Raw genomic sequence first — 16,092 nt, forward strand, 5'->3', positions numbered from 1 at the left:
TTTGTTTATTTTGTTACTATTATAGTTAGGTTTTTATTAGATTGTAGATTGATCATTGTTATTAAAATACACAATGCATTGTAGTTTTTATTTCTATAGAAGTGGTTTTTGTTTTTGTTACAGCCTATGTTTTTTTGTTACAGTTTTTGTTTTTGTTTGCAATTTCTGTTGTTATTTACAATTTTTGTTTTTGTTTACATTATTGATATCTACACTATTTTGTTTTGTATAACTCTAGAGCTAAGCATGAGGGATTTGGTACAAAGTTTGCATGTATCGATGTTGAAATAATTTCTTTTATATAAAAAAAAACTATTTATTGTTAATAAAAATATTGCGTAACTGACAAAATATCACAAAAACAAGGTTGGTTTAGTGGTTTGTGAATGAGGCTACCCTCCTTTGAGGGTCAAGGTTTACGTCTCTTCAAGCACATTGAATTTCTTTTTTTTTTTTAGGTTAAGGGCAACATTATTGGTGACCGGCAAGGGACGGCGATGACTGGCTGGTAGCCAGCGAGGGACGCGATGGCTAGCCGGGAGGGGAATTGTCGATGGTGGACATGTGGCATAGTGTTCTTGTCTTAGAATGAGTGGCATTATGTGTAATTTTGATTTTTTTAAATTACATTATTGTGAAATTAGGTATTATTTTTTGTTTAAAATGAAATAGTTAAATTTGGTATAATGGCATCTTTTTGTAATTTTGAGGTTTTTCAATGCATGATTGTAAAATTACATCCTATTTTTTTAGTCATTGGTCTTTTGGTAATTAGGTGAAATTGGATTTCTATTTTTCAAATTAGTAAAGTATATAGTGAGTTAAAACTAAAGAACCCTAATTTTAATTTCAATTCTTAATGTTTGGATTAACCAAGGGCATTTTCTGGTATTTTGAATGCTTTACCATTCTCTGCCTTTTGCCTTATATATAGATAATAAGTGGGACAAGGGAGAAAGAATTAGAGGAGGTTTTATTTTACTTTGATTTTTGAACTGTTTAATAATCACTATTTTACCTTCATTATATTATTTAATGTAAATGCACATAAAAATTGGTAAAAAATATTCTATTAAATAATTGTAAAATACATGCAATTCAACAGCCGAAATTAAAAGTATGTAAAGAATCCTTAACATAAAATACTTATTGGAGAATCTCCCTGTTATTATTTGTTGTTGTAGTTGTTATCATTGTTATTATTTTTAGGGTTAAATATGTTTTTGGTCATTGAATTTTACACAAAAATTGGTCACTGTGTTTCCCAATGTTTACAATTTATAAATTGTTCAGTCTTCCTCTTCTAACTCAACGAATTATGGTATATTGTCTATTAGGGTTTAACAAATTGGGTTGAAATCGAAATAGTGAGGTATAAGGAAAATCAAAATGCCAAACTAAAGTAAAATGAAATCAATAACTTACCAATATATTTTGGTGCTCTACCTTGATTACGTCTCCTTACCATCCGAAGTCACAATACAATTCTCACTCAATTGATTCAGACTACAAAATAGCATCCAATATGTGATCTTATACCTCACAATTTTAATTTCAACTCAAAATTCCCCCTAATTTGTTAAACCCTTAGAGCATAATTCATTGAGTTAAAGGAAAAAGATTGAACGTGCTACTTAACAAATAAAAAATACACTTAATGGAATATAATGAAATGTTTATAAATTGTAAATTTAGGAACCACAATAACCAATTTGACTAAATTTTTTTTTGAGCGACCAAATTGAATAACCCTCATTTTTATTATTAGTTAACAAAAAGGCAACTGCAGGGTCCTTAATACTGCTTTCTCACTCTCTACTAAAGCTAATGCAAAAGCTTGTATAAATTCCATTTTCGTTCTCTTTTTTTGGCGACTCAGTCCAGCAAAATGAGTTCAAATTGGCTGCATCGTGAAAGAAAAGGAGAGAACAAATTTAATAGGATATCATTTATGCAAGATAGAAGTGAAGTTTCTATTCTACTATCAAAATTGCATGTTCTTATTTATTAACTCCCAACTCCTCCAGGATCACAATCTCATCAATCCTGGCTTATCTGCCACTGACAACAAAGCTTTCACACTCTGAATCTTAACCCTCTCTTTCTACACCCAACCAGAAAACAAAAAAAAATGTTGCTGCATGCATTGCCAACGACAGCACCAGAGCTACGTTGATAGACGTGTGTCTGCCAGCGACAGCTAACACGTGTAGTAAGTATGATCTACGAAGAAGATAAGAGGAATCAATTAGCAATAAAGTGCTAGAGAAACATCCAAAATTAAGATTTCATCAAGCAACAGATTTTTTCTTTTTGCTCTTGGGAGAGTGAAGGGGGCGCACCATTGCTGGACCTTCCTGAACTCTGTAAGGACGGGGTATATGTTCTCAAAGGCCTTATACGTGTCTTCTCTTACCTAAGACATCAAATTAAACAAAACATTATCAAATTTCCATTTGCAAACGCAATAGAAAATAAACTAGACAAAGTGGACAAGAAAAAAAAAAAATCACCTTTGCACCCGTAATAACAATTTTCCCCGACACAAATATAAGAAGAACAATCTTCGGCTGCTTCATGCGATATATCAGCCCTGGAAAAAGTTCCGGCTCATACTGCACCAACATAACAAAAAATAAAGGATCACAACAGAAATTCTAAACCTGTTAGGTCTATCCATTTAGTCAAATTTTAAAATGCAAGGATCTGTTTGATCCCAATGATTCATGTATTGGCCACATGCATTTTCCTATCATAATGTTGTTTCAAAGTAAGGGTTGTGTCTAGGATTCATATATAGTAGTCCTTGTGTTGGTTGAATGTATGTATGGATTCATTGTATATCTGGGAGGGAGTCATGAAAAAATTTAGTAGTCAGGCTAGTAGAGCTTCATAAGTAGGCTTGTCAACCTTTATTTTGGGACATGAAATAACTTGCAGAATTTTCCAGCAAGCATTTGTTTATCCCTAGGATGTGTGATGCCTAAGTCTCCTACTGGGGTGATGATGGTAAAATTATCCATTCAGTCAATTTCTCCTCTCGTCCATGAACTTCCCTGTTGCACTTTAACCTACCAACAATTTACAGCTATCGTAAATCACACAAATATCAACTGGAGAGGGGACACACACAAATCTCATCGATTATAAGCACCTAAAATGCAAAATGTCCACATGCAAAGATAATAATCTCATAAACTTGATCATAAAATATAAACACCTGAAATGCCAACCATAGACTAAAATGATCATCCCAAGAGTAGAAACGACATGGACGTCAGATCATGAAAAAAATTTAACATCAACAGACAAGAATTATGAAAGAGAAATAAAAAACAATACACGCAAAAAGAAAAGCTTAAAAATCACATCAAGTACTGACATGAAATACATAAGCCTGGGACAGAAAGTCTTCACTTACACTTGAAAAGGCACCATGAGAGTATGCAAGACCCTCAAGTCTTATAGGGAATTTAACATCACAGGAGCCAACAATATTTTGAATCTTGAAATCCTGATACTCATAAAAGCATGCATTAACAAATAATAATAAAATATAAAGGAATTGCTCTCAATGGTATTACACAAGAGAGAGAGAGAGAGAGAGAGAGAGAGAGAGAGAGAGAGAGAGAGAGATACCTTAAACGAAGCACTAAATCCAAGCTTTTGGATGATTCGGGCATACTGGGAACCAAAAATATCAAAACAGATGAAAGAAATTCGTCAGTATGCCCTTGCAACCTTTTAAAGATTCACTAATCTAACTAAATAATTATGTAAAGTATAATCATCAATGACCACTCCCACTCCTGATTGTGACCAGTAACAAAGGAAAAATTATTTCAGTCACAAACTCACAGCACTTGAGGTTGATACTAAATTTTTTTAAGTAAACAAGGATAAAATAAAAGTCGAATGTCACTCTACTCCTGCCTTAAAATGCCTAAAAACGCGTCAAAATATATGAAAAATCCCATATATATAGAACTAAGTTTTTTACTGTGAGAGTGTGCACCATCTACCTTCCTTGCTGCCAGTTTTGATTGCTGTTCACTTTTCGCACCTGTGCATACCTGAACTACCAGAGAGATTAAATATCTTAAACAGAGGCAAAAAAGGTATAATGGTCAAATTTTAAATTATAAACAAAGCAGGAGGGGAAAGGGAGGGGGGGCTTATCACGTTCTAGGGCTCATGAGAAATGCAGTAGTCAACTAGAATTGCACGAGTAAATTTTTGAAAGCCAGTTTTGGCAGCAGAAGTGGAGGGTGCAAAAACAGGATCTCATGAAATTATTGACCAACCACCCATGACTTATGGTAGTTCCAATAAAAGAGACTGAAAACATAATTTTAAACTGTAACAACTAATTCAATGCCAATTCTACTATGTACACATGCCATTTGAAATGAACCTCATAAAAGGATAACTCCATCTCCAAATATATCTTATCATCTTGAGCATCAAAAGTTGTCAATTTAAGCTTCAAGATATTGTGAATTTTAGACAAAACATGCTGTCCAGATGACCATAACCAATATCAAACATACACTTCAATTTAGACTTAATAACCAAAATTAGCTGATGACAAAAACAGTAAATTATGGCGAAGAAAAAGGCAAAATACATTACTGATACTTAACATGACAATTACCAAGGTCATGTATGTGGGGTTCCAAACACATGTCAACAAATACATAATCATGTCTGAATTGTACCCCAATAGCCATGTCCACAGATAATAGCACAATCAATTGGATTATGATATCAAACACATCAAGTACGATAAACTGTTCTTTCAGATCTCACATGGTAGCATAGATTTAAAAAACAAAGGCATTTATCACCAATGGTGGGACTGAACAGGAGCCTGAGAGATTCAAAAGTATACCAGTTCCAAAAATGTTATAGAAACAAATTAGGAACAGCTGAAAATAAATCATGCGGTTGTCAGCAATTGGAATAGCAGAAATTTGTGGAGAGCTCACCATCTTTCCAGAGGCAAATATCAACGCTGTAGTTTTTGGTTCTCTTATTCTCATAATAACAGCAGCAAAACGCTGCAAGAACGTTCAATTAAAAATAAGTTATTATTCAATTCTCCTAAATGTCTAAAGCACCAGAAAATAAGTCATGGTCTGTTATTGACACAATTTAAGTTATACTGGGATGGATCCGTGTGTTTGTTCCAGGGGGGATGAGAGAGAGAGAGAGCGAGTTCAACAGAAATTCAACCAATTTTATAAGATGCTAAGGAATCACTGAATGCTCGACATTAAAGAAATAGTGATAGGATTATTAGCACATCTGTTTAGTTTGCCATTAATTATGTTCTTTTTTCTCTTCATATAAACTGGTCCCTTTTATTACAACAAATACTTATTGGATGGGAGGACTTGGGAGGCATACGTATGAAAAGCAGTGTGAAAGGAGTACAAGTGTCAACTTTCACTGGTTTCCAATACTTTCTACCCACGTGAAAAGCAACGACATCAAAATTTCAGTGAATGTAAGAGGCTAAAAAAAGAGTGAACTACCAACACTCAACTGTCAATACACTACAGAAATGAATTATACACAAACTCTTGCATACCTTGGGGTTGTATTCGGCGTTCCGAGCTTGCAACGCAATTTGCTTGAGATCCAGCCGGCAACCCAAGTAAACCGTAGATACGATATTCCTACAAACACAACCAGAACAGAAGGAATTAATAAGCTTCATTATTTAGCACAAAATACTCCAGATTATAAGAATAATGTGTTAATAAAAAGTAAAAGAAAATAATTGAATATTAATAATTCCACTACAAACAAACAATAAGAGATGAACACTTGTTGACAATTCCGCACATTCTATAGCAAAGACAGTTTAATAACATTTCTTCATATCTTTGCGCTAATAGCACAAAGTTTTGCATGACCCAAACATACATATCGAATAAATGGATAGCATGGACCAACAAAGGGCACAAAACCCATATAAGCTTGTTTTTTAGTAGCGAGTTCTACCACAGATGCAGTACATTTGGCATCAAAACAAGTTCCATCACACAATAGAGTTATAGCTCACAGAAGGGAGGCCTATAGGTTAGATTAAAATGTCTTGATATTATGCATGCGAAAAGTACCGAGGCACTGAAAACTGGTAGGTGACTAGGAAGGACAAAAAATTTTATCCACCAAGCCAGTCTGGAGAGACTCCAGGTACGGAAACCTGGTGGATTTCATCACCAAGCTTGGCCGGAAAACTAAAAACAAAAATACTATTTCCATGTAAATCAGTTTTGAGAACAAGTTCGAGCCATAGCTTCGTTTACAATAACAGAGAGCACTATCTAATGAAATCTTACATTGGCAGATAGAATTCAATTCCCACGAGATTTAGATAAAACAAAAAACCAAAGTTCATATAAATTGGGGTAAAATTCGACTTCAACCACAAAAGTTGGAAAATTTTCAATCCTTTTAAAACACAAAAAACATCTTAGAGATGCAAACGAATCAGTATAAACTAAAAAATTTCATCTTCCTTCAGCTTTGGGAGACCACTGTAACCCCATCAACCTACAAACCGATAATCCTAGCATAAACCCATGAATCAGACCTAAACACGCCCACTACGCAGCACTCAATTCAGAAGCCTTGTACATGATGAAGATGGTTTTCTTTTCTTTTGCCAAAAAAATGATGAAGATGGTTCAATAAAACAGAATTAGAAACTTCAAAAGCAAGAGGGTAGAGAAAGACTTACTGAAGAGTGGGAACAATACCAGAGGGGTGAATGGAAAGATCCACAGGTTGGTTCTCTTCGAATCCACCTTGTTCCTCCATTCCCTGTATCCCACCTTCAAGACTTCGGCGATTTTCCAAAAATAGTATTATAAAGAAGAAAAAAATATATATGTTTTTAAGTGTTCTTCTGTTTCTGCTACAAATCCTTTAACTTTGTTTTTCTGGGTTCCCCGAAATTATTCCTTATAATCGTCCTCAATCAGATCCAGAGCTTTCGGTAATCTAGGGTTCCAGAAGGATTTAAGAAAACAGAAGAATTGAGAAAATAAACTAGGAAAAAGTTCGCGGGAAAATTGGAATTTGGGGAGGGAGATTTTCAAATAAGGTTTTGTTTTATAGGTATTGATGGAAGAAATTGTGAGCGATCGTGGATTTTGTTTGGGGTCGGGTCTGGTCTGAGAGAAGGCAAATGCGATTTTATGTGGGTGGCGAGGAGGTCCTTTCCCTTTTGTTGTCTGGCTTGGCTTTGACGTTTTGGCTTTTGTCTATTATAGAGAGAGAGAGAGAGAGAGAGAGAGAGAGAGAGAGAGAGAGGCTGATTCTTATGTAACCGGTAATCCTTGCAATTACCGGATAGTGCCGGTTTATCATGTGTTTTTCTTCGAAAAAATAATATACGGTTAATTGTTGCATTCCTGCATTTTGGTCAGTGCTGTTTAATTTTTCATTAAATTCAAGGATATATTTGAAACTTTCTCGTAACTTATAAAAATAAATAAAATAAAGTAAAACAACCCGCCCATCACCAAAATACTGAAAGCTATAACACTAGTCGCTCTCATTTTCGTTTGGTTAGCCTTGTTTGTTTTTTTGAATCTCGATACACACCGAATGTGAGGTACCACAACCCAACCTTATCCATTCAAAGCATGAAAATAAACCCATTTTAGAGAAAAAAATGTTTGTATGTTCCTCTCATGTAGGACCGCGTCTCAATTTTTTAAGGACATTTTTTAAGGAGAGAGAGGTAATAACATACTAAACTCTCACACATTGTATATATACTAAAATTCAAATAAAGAACCTTTTCTAAGGGAGCAATTGCTCCCAACCACTACACTAGTAAGACCACGTGTCACTTAGATTTGAAAAAATTGAAAAACACCCTAGAAATTTTTGCAAATTACACACGACATTGTCTTCAATTATAAATCTCTAACCAATGCGTGCAAAAATGTTTATAAATGCTTTTAATATTTATCAATAACCCCGTTAATAGTTTGTTAAGAACTTGGTCAACAATTTATCAATAACGTATCAAGGGCTTGTTTGGTAGGGAGGACTACACTAGACTAGAAAAATGCCTACATTTCATGTGCATTGAAGGCATATTATGTTGCCTAACTTGGAGAAAGAATGGAGACCATCTATAAGAAGTTGATGACTAAAACTTATCCCTCATAACAAACGAGCCAATAGTTTATTAATAGTCCATGCTATTTGTTTAGACCTCAAACTTTATGTGGTCAACATATGAAATACAAGTGTTTTTACTTGAATGAAGAGGAGATTTGGTTCCTTAATTGAATGATGCTTATGTTGGAATTAGAGTAAGAACGAGAGTAATATTTTATGTATTTGATAAGTCTTTTTTCTTTGTACTTGGAAGCAGTCACACTTTTTACATAAATTCAAGCCTATTTATAGAAGTTTCACAAGATATTCATTAAGCCGATCACCTCAACTTGGAGCCGAGTTGTTTATGTCACATCAGGCCGTCCTGTCAGGTGGACGATGGTCCTCTTCTCATGATGGCTTTACGCATTTTACTTAGGGGCGAGAGTGAGCTGAGTAGCCTGTTACGAATGGTCGGAGTCCCATCTGGTCAGGGGACGGGTTAGGTGGTGTTGAGGCCCAAAAATCCAAGGACTAGGCCCAGGCTTATGCTTGACATAAGAGAAATTATGGGACGCACCTACATAAACCATGGCCCATGCGTCACTCCAAGTAAGCATGCGCAAAAGGGCTAAAAATGCACTGGCTTTATAAATTCGCGTTCACCAACCTATCTGATGCTACTTGGCCCGATCATAGCTTATTACGGTACAATAAAACCCAAGCACAAGCATGTTAAATAACACACGCGATGCCATGTAAAGAACCACTATTCTAATACCAGATCGTGCTATAAGCTTAAGTGAGCCCAAGCCACATAATTACCTGGGGCTTGCTGAGAAGGTTGTGGTATGGACGGGAATAAGCAATCACATGGCCCATTAAGGGTTCGAGGAATGAAAGTTTTAGGCCACTTGGGAGCGTTAAAACTCAAGCCTGTTCCTCGGGCCCAAACACATGGGTTAGCATGAGAGACAGAGAGGGAAAAATGATTCAATGCCTTATGAGGACATCTAGTAGTCTACTATAACACTTAGACAACCCACATCAATAAAATGCCCAAATTAAATAAGCTATTTCTAGCAGCTTGGCGAAAACCCATTAGACGCTGGAAATAATATGCTAGTAACTCAATACTGTACACACAAGCCCAGCCCAACGCCTTGTAAAAATCTGGCATCGTGCTCCACCCTTGTCGGAACTCCAAGATGGTCAACGAGGAGCCATGGTAGGGACCAAAGGAAATTCATGTATGTAGGAAGAATACCCATTGGACAAATAACTCTACCCATTTTTCTTTTCCTCTGTAAGCACCATTTTGAAAACTAAGAAGGAAAGCAGGTGGCGCCTCACCCCCATAGGGAGGTCCAGCCACACAAAACCCTTGGAACCCCAAAGGGCACTTTATCCATGTGCCTTGGATAGGAAAATTTCACCAAATAGGATCGAATGGGAAGAAGCAAAGATAAAGGAAGAAAGAGGTTAGATAAAATCAGGGGTTTTAAGTGCCCATAAAAGGGGAGCTTCCTTTACCCAGCAAATCATCATCAAGAGCATGACCAAGCTTTGTCAAGCAACTGGAATTCACTTAGGACACCCATCTTCTTATTTCGTTGTTTTTTTTTCTCTTTTTCCTCGAGATAGAAATCTTCCTAATTTTCCTATGCCCCATTTTAAACCCTTGTTCTCTGTAAGAAACTCATGCTTTTCTCTCTCTCAAATTGCTAAACTTGTGAAAGCTTAGCTCCCATGCCACAAGCTCCTCAAGCCAAGTCACTCATCAATTTGTTATATTTATTTGGTTATTAGTGACAATGACCTAAAAAAGTTTTTTTCTAAAGTTTCATCAAACTCTGCAAAAACTCTTTTAGAAGCTAGGTTTTTGAAATCAGGCACTAGGGAATTTTTGTTCGTTCTCTTCTCATAGCAGTCCAAGCCCATTCGTCAGGCTGCTGGAACAAAAAGACCCCTAAATAAATTGGCGACTTCACTGGGGATCAGGCTGCCATTTTCACTAATGCCCCCGATGAAGAAGACTATGAGCAATACCATGGCTTCCCAAGATAGGCCCGACCATGGTGATTCTGAATCAAGGCAAAATGTCTCTTCTATAGAGCAAGAACATGCAAGTGAGGGAGCTTTCACTCTCACAGATCTCGTTACAACTGTACATGCTATGGGAGAAACCAAGAGGGAGATAATGGAAATCATCAAAGAACTAACAAGTTCTGTCTCTAAGCCAAGTGAAGAAAATGACATACACCTATAAGAGGAGTCTGCTGCTGCTGGAAAATGGTCTGAACAAAAAGGACTATCTTTTGTTATCCAGGAGGATGTCGTTGCCATGTTGGAAAAAGAGTTTAGGCGAAGCCAAGAAGATTGGAAGTATATTCCTCAGCCACCATATCCATCGAGCTTACTCCAGTAGCCACATCCTAAAAGTTATGAGGCACCAAGCTTTGTCCTTTTCGATGAAAGGAAAGGAAGCCCGAAGGAACATGTCAACCGTTTCCTTGATGATTTGGGACCACATGCTGGTGATTATAATCTCTGACTTCGAGAGTTTTCAAAAAGCCTTACTGATCGAGCTTATACGTGGTACATAACATTGGCACCAGGCTCTGTTCGCTCTTGGGAGGATTTGGCAAACAGGTTTTGTAAGAAATACTTTCAGCATGAAGAGAGAGTTACTACCACTGAACTCAACAATACTCGCCAAAAACATGGGGAAGATCCTGTGGACTTCGTACGTAGGTTCTGGGACCTGACTTTGGATTGCTATGACGAGAAAGATGAGGAGGCGCTTGTCGAGATTTGCATTAGCAACATTGTGACAGATTATAGAGTTTACTTGGAGAATATTGGCATCAGTCAATTTTCTCAGCTGTTGGAAGTAGCAAGGAAGACAAGTATGTATGTCAAGCCGACAGGGCAAAGAACTTGGAGGAGTGAGAAGAAGGAAGCGCACCAAACGCTAGCTATAGATGACAAGCCATCCAGTGACTACAACTCACGCACATGCAAAGATGGGGAGACATATTCGCCATTACTATGCAAAGATGAAGAGTCTTATTGGGTGGGGACAGAGTCCGACCAGTCTGAGAGGTATGTCTTGATGTGAAGGGTCGGGTCGGGTAGTCCCCCAACTCCCCAAGGAATGAGTACTTTACCTAAGGCTGGTAAAACGGTTTGGATAGGTGTCAAATGCTCGGGTGTTGTGCAATTATTACAGGCATGATGATGAGGCTTTTGGGGAGACAAAATGGGAGTGACGTCTGCTTTGTGTCGATTGAGAGAAACGATGAGAGCCTCATGTGATGACGATCCAAGAATGGGCATTCAGGCAGAGCAGAAGGCTAAGATGATCAACAAGAGTGCTATATATAGGAGCCTTTGGGGAGGAATTTTATTTCAGCCATTTTGAGCTTTCAAAAACTCTAAGTTCGGGTGCGAAAGCAAAGAGATCGTGGTGCAGCTAGTTGGCTGAGTGCAATCGGAGAGAGGAAGAAAAAAGGGGCTTGTTCGTGCAAAGACATCGTGGCAGCCAGGTAAGAGTTTCTCTCTCTAGTTTTCTCTGTTATTGTCTTTAGGGCAGGAGGGAGAGAGAAAAGAAGGAAAAAATAGTGAGCATGGCTAAGAAAGAGGAAGGACACAGTGGGTCCAGCAAGCGTAGTGTAAATTTTAAGGATTTGGATGAGGCTTGGGATCGGTTAGGGGATAGGCCTCCAATGGGGCTAGGGGTGGATGCCTAGGTGATTCCCTTTATAGTGGGAGTTTTGAGTTCATCAGATGAGGTGGAAGTAAGGGAGGCCGAGGTGGAGTGAGTACTGGAGGCGTCATTAGATGAGGAGGACGACCTTGAAGGGCATCTGGATGCGGAGGTAGAGTGATCGGAAAAGAGGGAGGCAGAGGACCCCAAGTGCCTTGTGGTTGACTTGGATGGAATTCCTCTGAGGATGAGCACAGCTCGGGCCTAAGGGGAATCGACATGCTTATAGAACAAGTCCACCGCTGGACTCAAATAGGGCAAAAGGCCCTCCTTACGAGCCTTGAATTGTGATTGTTGATAAAAGAACTACATGTGGCTTGATCCCTCACCAAGGGGTACGTAGGTAGCCTGGGGTTTCACCTAGGTGCACCCACGACTTAAACTATTACTTTTGTTGGGCATCTCTATTTGTTTAATTTCCGTTGAACTTCATTTCAGTTGTAAACTGAAGCCTTCCTTTAGATATGCTCTGTTTTCACCCATACTTGGGTTGGATGTAAGGGCGGAGGCCTATTATGTAAATTGCATGTTTTTATCTTGTGCATGCTATTGGGTGGTGTTTACAATTGTGTCTTCAACATGTTGAAAATTTTGGAAAATGTTTATTTTTCAAGGGAGACTATCGAAATTTCGGCAAAAGTCTCGTTTCTCTTTTCCTTAATTTGAAAGAAAGACTACGACGTTAGTAAATGGGCCTATCATTAGTTTGATGTTGGAAATACCACAACATTCGTCCCGGGTTCCGAGGAATTCAGGACGGGTTTTGTCAAAAAAACCTTACTTGTACATGTGTTTGTTAATGATGGTATATCGATCGGCTTGATTCTGCAATCGGCGTGAGGCTTCGGTGTCAGGAAGAGATGTCCCTTGGGCCAAATAGTTGTAGATAGGAGTCATCAAGTTTGGCAAGGTGTCGACGGACATGGTATCGCTCTTGTCTTTAATAATGATGGGTTTGGCGAGGTATTTGATCGAGATCGTCTGCTTGATCTTCCCGTCGAATGTAGAGGCTAACTTGGCCAGAGTGTCAACTCGGCCATTCTAGCTCCAGGGGATCTGAGAGATGGTAAATGTGGTATTGAAAAAAAAAGAAAAAAGATGTTTGACGTTATGCTTTTACCAGATAGGCCTCCATAGCCTTTCCCTTAACCTGGTAAGTGTTATTGACCTGGTTGATGATAAGCATCGAGTCGCTGAGCGCAGACAGTTGTTTGGCTCTGAGATCATGGGTGAGGCGTATCCTTGCAAGTAGGGCCTCGTAGTCAGCCTCATTATTGGTGGCCTTAAATTGAAAATGAAGAGTGTATTCCACCTTGTTCCTTTTAGAGAGGTGAGTATGATCCTGGCACCACTCCCATGTAGGTTGGAAGCACCATTGACATTTAGTTTTCATGTTGGCTCTAGTCGGGGTGGGCTCTTCTCGTTGTAGGGAATGGATGTGTGCTTGTCTATCTGTTCGTCGGTGATGAGCATGGCTAGTATGAATTCTGAGACGAAATCTTACATAACTAGCCCTTTTATTGCGGGTCGTGGTCTATAGTCGATATGGAATTCACTCAACTCAAATAGACCACTTGATGAGGCATTCAGAGACCTTTGGTGGATGAAGGACTTGTCGAAGTGGTTGGTTAGTGAGAATCGAGATGGGGTGTACCTTTGGTCAAAGGAGGACATATCGGAAGTATGGATCTAGACGCCGAGCCGAAACTACTAAGGCCAGGGCGAGCTTCTTGATAACAAGGTAGCGCGTCTCGACCTCTATGAGTGCTCGGCTTACATAATACAAGGCTCGCTGTATGGTATCGATCTCAAGGGACGAGGACTGAACTGATAGCGGAAGAGGAGACATATAGGTAAATGCCTAAGGTCTCACCAGGTTCCGGTTTAGAGAGGATATGAATGGCTCCCATGTAGTTCTTTAGGCTCCGAAAAGCATCGTCACATTCTTCCGTCCACTGGATATACCGTTATGCTCCTCGTATATCCTTGAAGAATGGTAAGCACTTATCAGTGGATTGCGAGATGAGTCGGTTGAGGGCAGCAACGCGCCCTGTCAGACTCTGTACTTTTATTTTTTGTTTGGGAGGGGCCATTTCAACCAATGCTGGGATCTTTTCGGGGCTAGCCTGATCTTCCGCTGCCTAACCTTGAATCCCAGGAATTTTCCTGACTCCACACTGAACACACATTTGGCGGGGTTCAACCGCATCTTGTATTGTCGGAGGATTATGAACATTTCGATGAGGCAATTGATATGTTGGTCAGCAGTGAGGCTCTTGATGAGCATGTCGTCTACATACACTTCGATGGACCGACTGATGTATTCAATGAACATTTGATTTACCAATCATTGGTATATGGCACCCACATTTTTAAGTCTGAAGGGCATAACCTTGTAGCAGTATAGCCCTCAGTCAGTAATATACGAGGTGTCCTCTTCATCAGCAAGGCCCATGTGGATTTGGTTATATCCACGGTGGCGTCAACCAGCTGATCGATTCTAAGGAGGGGGAAACTGTCTTTGGGATAAGCCTTGTTGAGATCCGTGAAGTCTATGCACATCCTCCATTTCTTCGGGGGTTTTTTTTATTACCATAACCACGTTTTGATACTCACTTTGGGTAGTCCACTTCGCCGGTGAAGCCGATCCTACTGAGCTTGTAGGTCCTCTTGGCCTTACCAAGATTGTCCCACACGTTCCCCATTTCCCCCCTCAATCATAGCCTTCATGGCTGTTCAGAGGTTCGGCTCCTGAATGGGAATAGAATCGGGTTCGTCTGGCATCTAGTAGTCATGCTCGACGACACACTTCTTTCTTTTACGTAAACTACAGCCAACAGGGATGATCTCTTTAGAGTTGGTGGTCTCGAGGTCGAAATGGGAAGTAACGTGGCTTGGCTAGGGGCTAAGGTACAGAAGCGGATGCTTAGTCCTCGCCGAACATGCATCTTTCTACCCTTTTGGTATAGCACGAGTCCTTGATGGCCCTCTTCTAAGCTTTCTTTAGGTTTGCTTGGAGGTTGATTTGTTGCCATTGCATTTGCTTATTTTAGGTATGAAGAGTTTCATTCAGGTCATGTATAGTGCCGACTTCGTTCTTTAGGAATTCTATCTTGGGTGTTTATTCTTGTTTCTCCGCTTTTTGGCACTTCATGATTTTCTGATTGGGAATGCCATGGGTAAAAATCCCCTTCATCTTTTGGTTTAGCATACTGGTAGTGAAGTAGCAAACGTGTAACTTTTAAGTGTGGATTCCCACAGACATCGCCAAATGTTTAGACCTCAAACTTTCTATGGTCAACGTATGAAATACAAGTGTTTTTACTTGCATGAAGAGAAGATTTGGTTCCTTGATTGTATGATGCTTATGTTGGAATAAAAGTAAGAATGAGAGTAATATTCTATGTATTTGATATGTCTTTTTTCTTCGTACTTGGAAACAGTCACACTTACATAAATTCAAGCCCTATTTATAGGGATTTTCACAAGATATTCTTCAAGTTAGTCACCTCGGCTTGGAACCAAGCTGTTTAGGTCACATCAAGCCATCCTATCAGGTGGCGAATGGTTGGGGTACTTCCACGTCTTCTTCTCGTGATGGCTTTACTCATTTCACTAGGGGGGAGTGAGCGGAGTAGCTTATTACGAACGACCGGAGTCCCATCTGGTCAGGGGACAGGTTAGGTGGTTTATATGTGGTATTGGAGAGGACAAGGGCGGTATTTTCGAGAGGAGGTGAATCCTCCTTTGTTATGGGAGGTCTTGTCGTCGACGTGGCTGACCATTAGCCTTTCGTCATATTTTCCTAGATGGTACTGAGGCCGAGGTGGTATGGTTGGGAACAGGGCCGACGTGCGTAGTTGGCATTTATAGGGGACTAGATGGTCTTTTTTGCCATCTGGCTAGCAAGGTCCACGTGTTCTATTCTCACTGGGCAAACGGGCTCAGTTTACGTCAACACTATTAATAATTTATCGATGACATAGAAAGTTTGAAAAAAACAAAACAAAACAAAACAAAGCTAATAGTGGTTTCATTCCAATTACCCAAAATATATAATATTAGAAAAGCTTGAGAAATAAAAAACCTGAAAAGATTTAAGAAAAAAAAGATAGCGAACAAGCAACCTTGTATTGTATGGCCCAACCCCATTTGCATCCTTTCATAATGGGGATAATGAATCTAGGAATTTTATT

The 16,092-nt window shown here is 39.0% G+C and overlaps 1 protein-coding gene across 2 annotated transcripts; it reads right to left on the reverse strand.

Annotated features, from left to right (window-relative positions):
- Positions 1,925–7,281, reverse strand: LOC18771628 (TATA-box-binding protein 1). 2 transcript variants are annotated; one of them, XM_007202537.2, is made up of 9 exons: positions 6,752–7,279; positions 5,594–5,681; positions 4,989–5,060; positions 4,023–4,073; positions 3,640–3,684; positions 3,422–3,514; positions 2,514–2,615; positions 2,343–2,416; positions 1,925–2,223 (listed from the first exon to the last, which is right to left on the reverse strand). In XM_007202537.2, coding segments are annotated over exons 1-9 (606 nt in total). In that variant the 5' UTR covers positions 6,832–7,279; the 3' UTR covers positions 1,925–2,222. The 2 variants fall into 2 exon arrangements, with proteins under 2 accessions (XP_007202599.1, XP_020423706.1); XM_020568117.1 differs by lacking the exon at positions 4,989–5,060 and having other exon boundaries at positions 6,752–7,281.

This window comes from Prunus persica, chromosome G7, assembly GCF_000346465.2.
Source record: "Prunus persica cultivar Lovell chromosome G7, Prunus_persica_NCBIv2, whole genome shotgun sequence".
In the NCBI taxonomy this organism is placed as follows: Eukaryota; Viridiplantae; Streptophyta; class Magnoliopsida; order Rosales; family Rosaceae; genus Prunus; species Prunus persica.